The sequence below is a fragment of the Corvus cornix genome, chromosome 27, assembly GCF_000738735.6.
Source record: "Corvus cornix cornix isolate S_Up_H32 chromosome 27, ASM73873v5, whole genome shotgun sequence".
Lineage (NCBI taxonomy): Eukaryota > Metazoa > Chordata > Aves > Passeriformes > Corvidae > Corvus > Corvus cornix.
In genome coordinates, this window is record NC_046355.1 from 1,714,040 (window position 1) to 1,728,139 (window position 14,100).

The 14,100-nt window shown below is 54.1% G+C and overlaps 1 gene segment (V, D, J or C); it reads right to left on the bottom strand.

Annotated features, from left to right (window-relative positions):
- LOC104697841 overlaps positions 1-12,037 on the bottom strand; it is a 48,210-nt gene extending 36,173 nt beyond the window's left edge. The window contains 1 exon segment of the C gene segment in view: positions 11,947-12,037. Within this exon segment, the coding sequence occupies positions 11,947-12,022 (76 nt within the window).
- Between the last annotated feature and the right edge of the window lie 2,063 nt (positions 12,038-14,100).

The following is a 14,100-nucleotide window of genomic DNA, read 5'->3' on the forward strand; positions in this document are numbered from 1 at the left end:
CCCATTCCTCTCCTGGGTGCTCGTCCCGTGCTGGCTGCTGCTGCTGGAGCACAGCCCCCAGACAGAATTGCTGGGTGCAATTGCAACCAAATTCCTCCACAAAGCCCCTGCACTGCTCCTGGTGCAGCTGGAGAACAACACTGTCTGTATTGAGCCCAGCCTGGCTCAGAGGGGGACACAACTCACCTGGGGCAATGAGAAGTCTGGTTCCACTCCCCCAGGTCAGTTTTCCCCAGGCTCCAGAAGCAGCACTGTGTGAGAGCCCTTTACAAAATGGGCCTCTCCATGCAGCCCCCTCAGGGGCTGTTGCAGGGCTGGGACACATTCAGTGCTGGAGCTGCCCCTGCAAGAGCCTCTGAACAGCCACACAGATTTCCACACATCTCCTCTGGCCTCTCTTTGCCCAAAGCCCATTTCTCTGTCCACATCCCTGGGGATAACTGCATTTGTTTATGGCCACTGAGCACGTCACAGATGGGAAGCACCAACCCCTCAGTTATCAGGGACCAGTTTGTGCTCCCTGCCCCAAAGGCTGCTTGCACTGGAATGGCAAAAGGGAAGGGAAGAAGCACCTGGACGGCAGCCTGGCCTCAGGGTCCCTGACACAGCCCACCTTCCCAGCAGCCCAGATTTCCAGCTCCAGGAGGCAATCTGTGCAATGCCAGAGCTGCTCCAGTGTTTCAAGCCTTGCTCTACATTTCAGCATCTTACATTGCATCTGGTGTATGGTGGTAGCTGGAGACAACCCCAAGACAACACAGACAATCCAAGAAGGATTATAGCAATTTAGATCAGAATGGTGCATTTCACCCAGCTGATTCCTTGGGTTCCCAAGGCACGGCGCTAAAAGCCCACCTGCTGTTCAAACCTATGTCCACCATAAATGAGGTAAAACATATAAACGTGTTTCTTACTTGGTTTCACAAGCAGCTTTGTCCCTCTCCCCAAAGACGACTTTGTAGGCATCATTCACACAGTGAGAAAGGAGCCAACAAAAACCACCCTTGAGGCCATGGGTTACACACCCACAAATACAGGTTGTCTGATCCAGTCACTGGAACCTGACCAAAACCAGCAGCACTCGCTTCATGGAAAGATGGGGCTATGGGTATTTAAGTGCCTAATCCAGCTGCTACTTCTTCATGAGTTGCCTCTGCAGTCTGGGATTTTCAGAGGAAGAGAAGAGAAGCCAGGCAGTCTTTCAAGCCTGTCTAGAGCAGTCATTACACCACAGCATTCCCTCTCCTGTAATAATGACCTAACGTCACTGAAGGATTTAAAAAAAACAAACCCCAAAGAAAAGAAAGGTAAATTCCCTAGATTTTAAAGCAAGGAAACCATATTGTGTTCCCTCGAGGTTTGTCTAATCCCTTGCATATATTCCAAAGCACGAGAGTATCCAGAAAATGTGCCAACACACAGAGAAACTACATTTAAGATTTCATCCCTTTCTAAGTGCATTTAGCTTACATAAGTTTCTATTGAACCTCCGAGTCTAAACCCGTGCTCCTCATTTCTTTCCATTTACTATTGTGTGCCATGTAAAAAAATTCTTCATGCCCACATTTTCAGTGCAGTGACAACATTTTATCAAATGGGGCTGTTGGTTTCATGAGATTGATGTGTGGGGCTCCTTCCTTTGTAGCATGCTCTGATCGTCCCTCCACTCCACGTTTGAATAATTTCCCCGTTCTGCATCTGTGAATCTGTGCCGATCCCTGCAGCTCCCAGAGCTGCTGCAGCAGAGACAGGAACCGGCCTGGAATGGATAAGGAGTGGCACTGCCTGCAGCACAGCCCCGGCTCCAGTTCAGAGTGAAGGGGCAACTCCCTCATTTACGCTCACATGGACACTGCAAACTACCTCAAGGAAGCCAAAGCCTTGGGAAAAACCCAAAGACAAGACCTGGGGGGGCTTCTGGAGAGCTTCATTGTTACATTCACGGGATTTTTTAATGCTAAACCATAAGCAAAAAGAGAAAATGAAGGAATTCCAGTCCCCATGCCACTGGCTTGCCTCTGGGATCCCACTGAAAGCACAGTTCCCCTTTCCACAGGAAAAGGGTTGCTTTCTCTGCACAGTATAATTTTTGACACGCTTAATCACCAAATGTCCCTGTCAGCCCTGCAAATGTCTTTAGACAAAGCTCTTGCACAGCTGTCAGATTCAACAGGCTCAAAGGCACTGCTGTTAGCCAGAACAAGGGAAAATCCATACCTGAACCCTTGTTTCAAGGACAGTTCCTTGTGCAACGTGGGAACTTCTGTGAAGTTCCACCATCTCAGAAACCCCCCTGAAGGTTCATAGCAGCAGCAAATAAATGAAGGAGCATCTCTGTTTCCCTTCCAACCGTGCTTTCTCATTCACAAAACACCAAGTGTCTACAGGGTGCTCCAGGGGCATTCAAGGATTTTTGATAGAGGAGATACAGGAAAGCTGAACACTCACTGGGCAGGATGGACAGTCTGGGTCCTGAGCCAAAGGTCACCTTGTTGTAGCCCTGTATTCACACAGCATTTCCTCCTTAACAAAAAGCTCAAGGAGCCTCCTCAGAGCAGCACCTCTCTGCCAGCCTTTGCTCAGCCCTGCCAGAGCTGGGGAAACTCAAATGATCCGTGTCTGAATCCCACAGCCCTGACTGCTCTTGATGATCTTAAGGTGCATAAGGGCAGCACGCAGCACGGAGGAGAGAGCCTGGAGGGAAGCAGCAGCAGCAGCAAAGGTACTCGGCACAAGATGCAGCTTTGTCCCTGGCCCCACCGTGTGAGACACTCCTGCAGGAAGCCAGGGCTCAGGCTGCCCTCTTGCCTGCTCTGGGCTCCTTCTGGGAGGACAGGGATAGCCCCTGGGACAGGAGATGCCTTGGGAACTGCAGGAACCGCAACGCCCAGAGGAGGCAAAGAGAAAAGCTCAGGGCTGCCTTTCTCGGGCTGTCTGCACAATACCTGTCCTTTCCTGGCACTGAGACTTGCCAGCACAGTGCCCAAAGGCCTTGCTCTTGCTCTGCTGGGCATGCCACTCTGACCAGGGCTTTCTCAGTTCAGCACCAACGTTCCCTTCCCGGGGAGCTCAGGTTCCCTTTCCTCTCCTGGGTGCTCGTCCCGTGCTGCTGCTGCTGCTGGAGCACAGCCCCCAGACAGAATTGCTGGGTGAAATTGCAACCAAATTCCTCCACAAAGCCCCTGCACTGCTCCTGGTGCAGCTGGAGAACAACACTGTCTGTATTGAGCCCAGCCTGGCTCAGAGGGGACACAACTCACCTGGGGCAATGAGAAGTCTGGTTCCACTCCCCCAGGTCAGTTTTCCCCAGCTCCAGAAGCAGCACTGTGTGAGAGCCCTTTACAAAATGGGCCTCTCCATGCAGCCCCCTCAGGGGCTGTTGCAGGGCTGGGACACATTCAGTGCTGGAGCTGCCCCTGCAAGAGCCTCTGAACAGCCACACAGATTTCCACACATCTCCTCTGGCCTCTCTTTGCCCAAAGCCCATTTCTCTGTCCACATCCCTGGGGATAACTGCATTTGTTTATGGCCACTGAACACGTCACAGATGGGAAGCACCAACGCCTCAGTTATCAGGGACCAGTTTGTGCTCCCTGCCCCAAAGGCTGCTTGCACTGGAATGGCAAAAGGGAAGGGAAGAAGCACCTGGAGGCAGCCTGGCCTCAGGGTCCCTGACACAGCCCACCTTCCCAGCAGCCCAGATTTCCAGCTCCAGGAGGCATCTGTGCAATGCCAGAGCTGCTCCAGTGTTTCAAGCCTTGCTCTACATTTCAGCATCTTACATTGCATCTGGTGTATGGTGGTAGCTGGAGACAACCCCAAGACAAACACAGACAATCCAAGAAGGATTATAGCAATTTAGATCAGAATGGTGCATTTCACTCAGCTGATTCCTTGGGTTCCCAAGGCACGGCGCTAAAAGCCCACCTGCTGTTCAAACCTATGTCCACCATAAATGAGGTAAAAACATAGAAACGTGTTTCTTACTTGGTTTCACAAGCAGCTTTGTCCCTCTCCCAAAGACGACTTTGTAGGCATCATTCACACAGTGAGAAAGGAGCCAACAAAACCACCCTTGAGGCCATGGGTTACACACCCACAAATACAGGTTGTCTGATCCAGTCACTGGAACCTGACCAAAACCAGCAGCACTCGCTTCATGGAAAGATGGGGCTATGGGTATTTAAGTGCCTAATCCAGCTGCTACTTCTTCATGAGTTGCTCTGCAGTCTGGGATTTTCAGAGAAGAGAAGAGAAGCCAGGCAGTCTTTCAAGCCTGTCTAGAGCAGTCATTACACCACAGCATTCCTCTCCTGTAATAATGACCTAACGTCACTGAAGGATTTAAAAAAAACAAACCCCAAAGAAAAGAAAGGTAAATTCCCTAGATTTTAAAGCAAGGAAACCATATTGTGTTCCCTCGAGGTTTGTCTAATCCCTTGCATATATTCAAAGCACGAAGTATCCAGAAAATGTGCCAACACACAGAGAAACTACATTTAAGATTTCATCCCTTTCTAAGTGCATTTAGCTTACATAAGTTTCTATTTGAACCTCCGAGTCTAAACCCGTGCTCCTCATTTCTTTCCATTTACTATTGTGTGCCATGTAAAAAAATTCTTTCATGCCCACATTTTCAGTGCAGTGACAACATTTTATCAAATGGGCTGTTGGTTTCATGAAGATTGATGTGTGGGGCTCCTTCCTTTGTACATGCTCTGATCGTCCCTCCACTCCACGTTTGAATAATTTCCCCGTTCTGCATCTGTGAATCTGTGCCGATCCCTGCAGCTCCCAGAGCTGCTGCAGCAGAGACAGGAACCGGCCTGAATGGATAAGGAGTGGCACTGCCTGCAGCACAGCCCCGTCTCAGTTCAGAGTGAGGGGCAACTCCCTCATTTACGCTCACATGGACACTGCAAAATACCTCAAGGAAGCCAAAGCCTTGGGAAAAACCCAAAGACAAGACCTGGGGGCTTCTGGAGAGCTTCATTGTTACATTCACGGGATTTTTTAATGCTAAACCATAAGCAAAAAGAGAAAAATGAAGGAATTTCTGCCCCTGTGCCACTGGCTGCCTCTGGGATCCCACTGAAAGCACAGTTCCCTTTCCACAGGAAAAGGGTTGCTTTCTCTGCACAGTATAATTTTTGACACGCTTAATCACCAAATGTCCCTGTCAGCCCTGCAAATGTCTTTGGACAAAGCTCTTGCACAGCTGTCAGATTCAACAGGCTCAAAGGCACTGCTGTTAGCCAGAACAAGGGAAAATCCATACCTGAACCCTTGTTTCAAGGACAGTTCCTTGTGCAAGCGGGAACTTCTGTGAAGTTCCACCATCTCAGAAACCCCCTGAAGGTTCATAGCAGCAGCAATAAATGAAGGAGCATCTCTGTTTCCCTTCCAACCTTGCTTTGCCATTCACAAAACACCAGTGTCTACAGGGTGCTCCAGGGGGCATTCAAGATTTTTGATAGAGGAGATACAGGAAAGCTGAACACTCACTGGGCAGGATGGACAGTCTGGTCCCTGAGCCAAAGGTCAGCTTGCCGTAGTCTGTATTCACACAGCATTTCCTCCCTTAACAAAAAGCTCAAGGAGCCTCCTCAGAGCAGCACCTCTCTGCCAGCCTTTGCTCAGCCCTGCCAGAGCTGGGGAAACTCAAATGATCCGTGTCTGAATCCCACAGCCCTGACTGCTCTTGATGATCTTAAGGTGCATAAGGGCAGCAACGCAGCAGGAGGAGAGAGCCTGGAGGGAAGCAGCAGCAGCAGCAGCAAAGGTACTCGGCACAAGATGCAGCTTTGTCCCTGGCCCCACCGTGTGAGACACTCCTGCAGGAAGCCAGGGCTCAGGCTGCCTCTTGCCTGCTCTGGGCTCCTTCTGGGAGGACAGGGATGAGCCCCTGGGACAGGAGATGCCTTGGGAACTGCAGGAACCGCAACGCCCAGAGGAGGCAAAGAGAAAAGCTCAGGGCTGCCTTTCTCGGGCTGTCTGCACAATACCTGTCCTTTCCTGGCACTGAGACTTGCCAGCACAGTGCCCAAAGGGCTTGCTCTTGCTCTGCTGGGCATCCCACTCTGGCCAGGGCTTTCTCAGTTCAGCACCAACATTCCCTTTCCCGGGGAGCTCAGGTTCCCTTTCCTCTCCTGGGTGCTCGTCCCGTGCTGCTGCTGCTGCTGGAGCACAGCCCCCAGACAGAATTGCTGGGTGCAATTGCAACCAAATTCCTCCACAAAGCCCCTGCACTGCTCCTGGTGCAGCTGGAGAACAACATTGTCTGTATTGAGCCCAGCCTGGCTCAGAGGGGACACAACTCACCTGGGGCAATGAGAAGTCTGGTTCCACTCCCCCAGGTCAGTTTTCCCCAGCCTGCAGAAGCAGCACTGTGTGAGAGCCCTTTACAAAATGGGCCTCTCCATGCAGCCCCCTCAGGGGCTGTTGCAGGGCTGGGACACATTCAGTGCTGGAGCTGCCCCTGCAAGAGCCTCTGAACAGCCACACAGATTTCCACACATCTCCTCTGGCCTCTCTTTGCCCAAAGCCCATTTCTCTGTCCACATCCCTGGGGATAACTGCATTTGTTCATGGCCACTGAGCACGTCACAGATGGGAAGCACCAACCCCTCAGTTATCAGGGACCAGTTTGTGCTCCCTGCCCCAAAGGCTGCTTGCACTGGAATGGCAAAAGGGAAGGGAAGAAGCACCTGGAGGCAGCCTGGCCTCAGGGTCCCTGACACAGCCCACCTTCCCAGCAGCCCAGATTTCCAGCTCCAGGAGGCATCTGTGCAATGCCAGAGCTGCTCCAGCATTTCAAGCCTTGCTCTACATTTCAGCTGGGCCATTCCTTCAATTGCCCAGCCCCAGCACAGCCCCGGGACAGAACTGCTGGGGGAGATTGCAGCAGTCAGGCGTTGAGCCGCTTCCTTGGCCACAGGGGACTGAGCCCCTGAGCCCAGGGTGAACTGGGGCTGGTGGCACAAGAGCAGAGCACTTGGCACAAGCCCAGAGCTGGCACTTTCCACAGTCACACACAAGCACTGAGCACCAGTTAATCAATGTGTCTCTCTCTCCTAAACCTCCCCTCTGTTCTTCTGGACTGATGGACGATCAGCATGTCATTACCATGCCCACAGCACATCCCATACAGAGCAAATGCTCCTCCTGGAAATGCTTCCAGGCACAAGCATCTCTAGAAGAAGTATCTTGATGCTGGAACAGAGCAGAAGGCAGGGGGACGTGTGGGAAAAGCAAAAGCAAGGGACACCTGGGGAAAGGCAGGGGTGCAAACATTGTGCTTCCCAAAACTGTGCCCCTCCAAACAACCAAGAGCAAGAGAGAAATGAAGCAATTCCACTTTCCAGGACAAGGGCTTGCTCACCTGGCAGCACTGAAAGCACCGTCCCCTTCCCAAAACTGACTCTGGCTGCGACATTTACACCCTGACACATCTCATTGCAAAAACGCCTCTGTCAGCCCTGCACTTGATCTCAAGCACAAAGCACCTGCAAATCCAGGCCCCAGCAAAGCTTCCTGACACACCAGGCTCCAGTCTGCTGACATTCCCTGCAACAAGGCAACATCTATTCCCCAGCTCTTGCCTGAAAAGCCCGAGTTCCCTTTGCCTTGCCTCATTTTTAGCTCCCATGAGAGACAAGCCCCAGCCACGGCAAGGCTTTCCCAGAATCAGGGGGAGCTGCTCCTGTGCAGGGACCTCCTGGACATTGCCCAGCCTTGGGTGTGGGTGGGTTTCAAAGGTGGCTCTGAGAGCCGTGGTTGCCCCTGGAACTGGGCACACTTTGTGCAGCCCAGAGCCAGATCCACTTGCTGGGGAAGAGGAGAGTGGGGTGGGAAAGAAAGGCCAAAGCAGCAGATTCTCTTCCTGTCCCGGGGATGCCTGCTCCAGGCAGCTCCAGTCTGCTCAAGGAAGTGCTCAGGGAGCTGGAAAGGGAGGACAGGGATAGCAGGGCCAGGAATTCCCCCAGCTGGGCAGCACTTGTACTCACTGGGCTTCACAGCCAGGCGTGTCCCTGTCCCCAGGACCACTTTGTAGTTCCCTGAGTTACACAGTCCTTCACAGCCTAACAAAAACCATCGGCTCTGCTGCCACTTCCTCCTCCAGGGCCCTGCAGCCGATCAGCTCCTGCCAACCAACACCAGGTATTGGCAGCCAAGAGTCCCTGCAGCCTCCAAAGGAAGCGTCTGGGGAACACCACCCTCAGCAGGGATGGCAGCTGGGATTGTGGGGCAAACAGGAGCATTGTTCATTCATCCTTTCCTCTGTGGAGCAAAGGAGCAGCTCCCTGGGCTGGGCCAGACAGAGCCATCAGCGTCCCACCCTGATTTCCAGAGGGCTGCATGGCCATGGGATGAATTGTCTCTCCGTGAGCAACAGGGCTCAGGACCTCTGTCTGCTCAGGGGAAAGGAGAGAGCAGGAGCTGGCAGGGCTCAGTGAAGGAGGAAATTCATGGCCTTGCTGAGGCAAGGTCCCTTCTGTAGCCTGAGAAAACACAGCAAAATTCCCACAGATTGCATCCATCTCCCTCCACTTCCCTCACTAAGAGGTGACCACAGAACTGTTCCACAGGGTGAAGCAGGAATAAGCTTTCAAACTTACTGGGGTTCACTCTTAGCTGAGTTCCACCTCCAAAGACGACCTTGTTGGCATTACCAGTCACACAGTGTTTGCCTTCACAACAAAAACCCTGTCAGTCTCCTCACAGGCTGATTCCCTGGAAAGCTGTGTTTGCTGCCTGGAAAGCATTTCTTTGACAGAATTACAGCTGGCAGAGATGATCCCTGGGGGCCAATTGGTCCCATGGAGAGAAGAGATGGACAATGGTGATCAGAGCTCCTCACTCAGTGCTGGGAACCCGGCCCTAAATGAGAGATCTTCTCTTGGACCTTCCTGCTCACTCTGCGCAGTCAAAACACCTTTCTTGCTCCTGGCTGCTCTCTGGCTCTCCCCCCCTCCCATGCTCCAACTCCAGCCCTGTGCAGAGCACTTTCCAACACAAGCCAGGTGGGTTTTCTCCACCTGAGGGGTGGCACTTTGCCATCCCCACTCCTTCCAGCTGCGTTTCCACCTACCAGCAGGCACCTTCAGTTCTGTGCCATTCCCAGAGGCAATTTTCCAGTGGATGCTCAATTCCCACACACTAACAAAACCCACACACCACTTTCACTCCAGAGAACAGCACCAGGTTTCCCAGTGAGATCAAGGGGGAAATGGGTATTGCCCTTGTCACCTGCGTCCCCCACACAGCAATGCCTTTCCTGCCCCATTCCTCTGAGCTCTCAGACTGTAAAAACAACCAAGAAATCCATGGAGATGGAATCCCAACCCCGTGCCCACGTGAGGCAGATGAGAAAGAGCCGCTCCCAGTGCCAGGGGTGACCAGGTCCCTCTTCCTTCCCCGTGTTTCAGCCCCCAGCACGGTTAACCTGGACCTACTCAGTGGCTTTCACAGTGACTCTGCTGCCAGCCCCAAAGCTGAGCCTGCCAAGCCCTGCCCCTGCCAAATGCCACAGCCAGGGCCAGCTTTAGCAAAACCCCACAGCCCCACCAGAGAGCAAACACCCAGAAGACAGTGACACTTGTCTCTCTCAGCAGAGGTTGGAAGAAACAGGGAAAGGCAAGGGAAATCACCAATTCCTGAGCTGGGACAACATCCTGCCCCACACACCAGGCTCACACAGAGCTGCCCACAACGGTCTGGAGCCCCTTCAGGAGCAGCCAGGGCTGCTCAGGGCACAAGCACTTGTCTCCATCTCACAGATTTATGTGCCTCTGAGCTTTCCCCCCTTCCCAAAGACAACTTTGTGCCCGGAGCCCTCCTCCCACAGCAGCTCAGAGCTCTTCCATTGCCAGAGAGAGGACACAGGGTTCTCTGTGCTTCCAGAAAGGCTTCCCAACATTCCCACCCCGACTTTATTGCCTTGCACATTTCTGCATTGCCCTCTAGGGCTGAAAGGTAATTCTGATGGGAGACACAAGGTCTCACACCTCGCTTTGGCCCAGCTCCAAGGGAGGACCTGATCCCACGGGACTCACAGCACAAAAGCCACCCCAGCAGTGCTCTCCTGTGCCTGGTGCTCGGCAGCTTTCAGTGTGCCTGACAAGGACCGTCCCAGCAAGGCACGGGGGCCACTTTTCCAAAGATCCCACAGAGCCGGAGCTGAGATTTCCTCTGGGCAAGCACAACCCCCCTAAAGAGCACACTGAGGGCATTCTCAGAGCCTGCGCTGGCAGAGAAGGCGTTTCAGGTGTGCAAAGGTGGAATGAAAGGAGGGATATGAAACATTCCCATTGCAGGAGAGGAATTTGGAAGATGACAGACAAGCTGCTCACTCACTGGGCAGGATGGACAGTCTGGTCCCTGAGCCAAAGGTCAGCTTGCCGTAGCCTGCATTCACACAGCATTTCCTCCCTTAACAAAAAGCTCAAGGAGCCTCCTCAGAGCAGCACCTCTCTGCCAGCCTTTGCTCAGCCCTGCCAGAGCTGGGGAAACTCAAATGATCCGTGTCTGAATCCCACAGCCCTGACTGCTCTTGATGATCTTAAGGTGCATAAGGGCAGCAACGCAGCAGGAGGAGAGAGCCTGGAGGGAAGCAGCAGCAGCAGCAAAGGTACTCGGCACAAGATGCAGCTTTGTCCCTGGCCCCACCGTGTGAGACACTCCTGCAGGAAGCCAGGGCTCAGGCTGCCTCTTGCCTGCTCTGGGCTCCTTCTGGGAGGACAGGGATGAGCCCCTGGGACAGGAGATGCCTTGGGAACTGCAGGAACCGCAACGCCCAGAGGAGGCAAAGAGAAAAGCTCAGGGCTGCCTTTCTCGGGCTGTCTGCACAATACCTGTCCTTTCCTGGCACTGAGACTTGCCAGCACAGTGCCCAAAGGGCTTGCTCTTGCTCTGCTGGGCATCCCACTCTGGCCAGGGCTTTCCCAGTTCAGCACCAACGTTCCCTTTCCCGGGGAGCTCAGGTTCCCTTTCCTCTCCTGGGTGCTCGTCCCGTGCTGCTGCTGCTGCTGCTGCTGAAGCACAGCCCCCAGACAGAATTGCTGGGTGAAATTGCAACCAAATTCCTCCACAAAGCCCCTGCACTGCTCCTGGTGCAGCTGGAGAACAACACTGTCTGTATTGAGCCCAGCCTGGCTCAGAGGGGACACAACTCACCTGGGGCAATGAGAAGTCTGGTTCCACTCCCCCAGGTCAGTTTTCCCCAGCCTCCAGAAGCAGCACTGTGTGAGAGCCTTTTACAAAATGGGCCTCTCCATGTAGCCCCCTCAGGGGCTGTTGCAGGGCTGGGACACATTCAGTGCTGGAGCTGCCCCTGCAAGAGCCTCTGAACAGCCACACAGATTTCCACACATCTCCTCTGGCCTCTCTTTGCCCAAAGCCCATTTCTCTGTCCACATCCCTGGGGATAACTGCATTTGTTTATGGCCACTGAACACGTCACAGATGGGAAGCACCAACCCCTCAGTTATCAGGGACCAGTTTGTGCTCCCTGCCCCAAAGGCTGCTTGCACTGGAATGGCAAAAGGGAAGGGAAGAAGCACCTGGAGGCAGCCTGGCCTCAGGGTCCCTGACACAGCCCACCTTCCCAGCAGCCCAGATTTCCAGCTCCAGGAGGCATCTGTGCAATGCCAGAGCTGCTCCAGCATTTCAAGCCTTGCTCTACATTTCAGCTGGGCCATTCCTTCAATTGCCCAGCCCCAGCACAGCCCCGGGACAGAACTGCTGGGGGAGATTGCAGCAGTCAGGCGTTGAGCCGCTTCCTTGGCCACAGGGGACTGAGCCCCTGAGCCCAGGGTGAACTGGGGCTGGTGGCACAAGAGCAGAGCACTTGGCACAAGCCCAGGGTTTCTGCGAGCTGGGAGCTACATCTCCTGCAGCACCTCAAGGACTTTGGACAAAGAACACACAGGAAAGCTGCTCACTCACTGGGCTGGATGGACAGTCGTGTCCCTGAGCCAAAGGTCAGCTTGTAGCCAGAGCCAGAGCCATAATCACACAGCATTTCCTGCCCTTACAAAAAGCCCAGCAAGCCCCTGCAGAGCAGCACCTCTCTGCCAGCCTTTGCCCAGCCATGGCCACACTCAGATGGGCAGCAGAAGGGAGACAGTGCCTGACACTGGATCCTGTGCCTCACGGGGATGCAGGGGCACAGGACAGGCTTGCCACGGGCAGCTGGCACCTTTGGGAGCTGCGTGTGGCCACTTTGTGCATCCCAGTCCCACGGAGAGCAAGGAGGCTTGGTTTGGACATTCCCGGAAAGCAAAGCCCACCCCTGGCTATGGACACACCTAGATGACCAAACCCCCAGCCAGGCTGCTGCTCTCAGCCACCCAAAGAATGACCTCAAACAGAGCAGAAGGCGCAGGAGCAGCGTTGGACTTACGTGGCCAAACTGTGAGTCTCGTTCCAGAGCCAAAGGCAGGTTTATAAGCACCCGATCCTGTGTTCACACAGCATTTCCTCCCCTGACAAAAACCTTCCCCACCACCTGGTACCACTGGTCACCCACAGCCCAGCTGGGCAGTGCTGAATGTCACAAGGATTCAGCCACAGCGTGAAGTGAAGATCTCCCATGCTCTGATTGAAGCATCACGGGCACTGTTGCACCTACAAGTACAAGCCCCTGCCTGAATGGCTGCTGCTCATGCCCTGGGCTAAACCAGAGGGTATCTTATGCAGGTTGCCCATCTCAGAGACCCCTCTGCATCATCTGCATTCAATGAAGTGCCAGCTGTCTTCTCCCTCCCCTAGCAAACATGACTCTGACACAACAAGACTGTCTGGAAGACTCTCCAGTGGACACTCAAGGACTTTGGACAAAGAACACACAGGAAAGCTGCTCACTCACTGGGCTGGATGGACAGTCTGGTCCCCGAGCCAAAGGTCAGCTTGCCGTAGCCAGAGCCAGAGTTATAATCACACAGCATTTCCTGCCCTTACAAAAAGCCCAGCAAGCCTCTGCAGAGCAGCACCTCTCTGCCAGCCTTTGCCCAGCCATGGCCACGCTCAGATGGGCAGCAGAAGGGAGGCATGAGGCAGGAGGTCCCTGGACAAGAGCAGTGCTTGACAATCTGACTGCAAGGAATGAGGTCAGGGCTTGGGCAGAAGCCATCAAAGCTCCTTCTCCTCCTCTTCCTCCCCCTCCTCCTGTGCCCACTGTGCCTCCAGGCTGTGCCCTGGGTTGCTGTTAGAGTGGGAAATCTCTGCCGTGGTGACAGAACCCAGTCTGATGGCACAGGCTCCCCAGGGCTCAGAGAGATTTAAGAGAATGAGGCACTTGTGCCTGCTCTGCCAGCACTTCTTGGGCATCCCCAGGAGCCTTGTCCGCCTGCCAGAGGTGTCCTGGTGGGCAGCACCATTGCTCACACATTGCTGCTGCCACTGCAACACAAACCGTGCTGCGTGCAGGGACACTGGAGAGCCAGAGGAGCCCTGGATGCACTGCAGGGTGGGTGGGAACAGGTGTGCCAGGTGAAGGGTCAGTTCTCTGTGACACCCATCCATGCTCAGAGGGAAGAGGGCAATGGGGATGGGCAGGCAAAGAAGCTTTGACTCTGTAACAGAGCACGCAGGAGCAGAAGGCAGGGGGACATGTGGGAAAAGCAAATGCAAGGGACACCTGGGGAATGGCAGGAGTGCAAACATGGTCCTTCCCAACACTGTGCCCCTCCAAACAAGCAGTGGACACTCAAGGACTTTGGACAAAGAACACACAGGAAAGCTGCTCACTCACTGGGCTGGATGGACAGTCGGGTCCCTGAGCCAAAGGTCAGCTTGTAGCCAGAGCCATAATCACACAGCATTTCCTGCCCTTACAAAAAGCCCAGCAAGCCCCTGCAGAGCAGCACCTCTCTGCCAGCCTTTGCCCAGCCATGGCCACGCTCAGATGGGCAGCAGAAGGGAGACAGTGCCTGACACTGGATCCTGTGCCTCACGGGGATGCAGGGGCACAGGACAGGCTTGCCACGGGCAGCTGGCACCTTTGGGAGCTGCGTGTGGCCACTTTGTGCATCCCAGTCCCACGGAGAGCAAGGAGGCTTGGTTTGGACATTCCCGGAAAGCAAAGCCCACCCCTGGCTA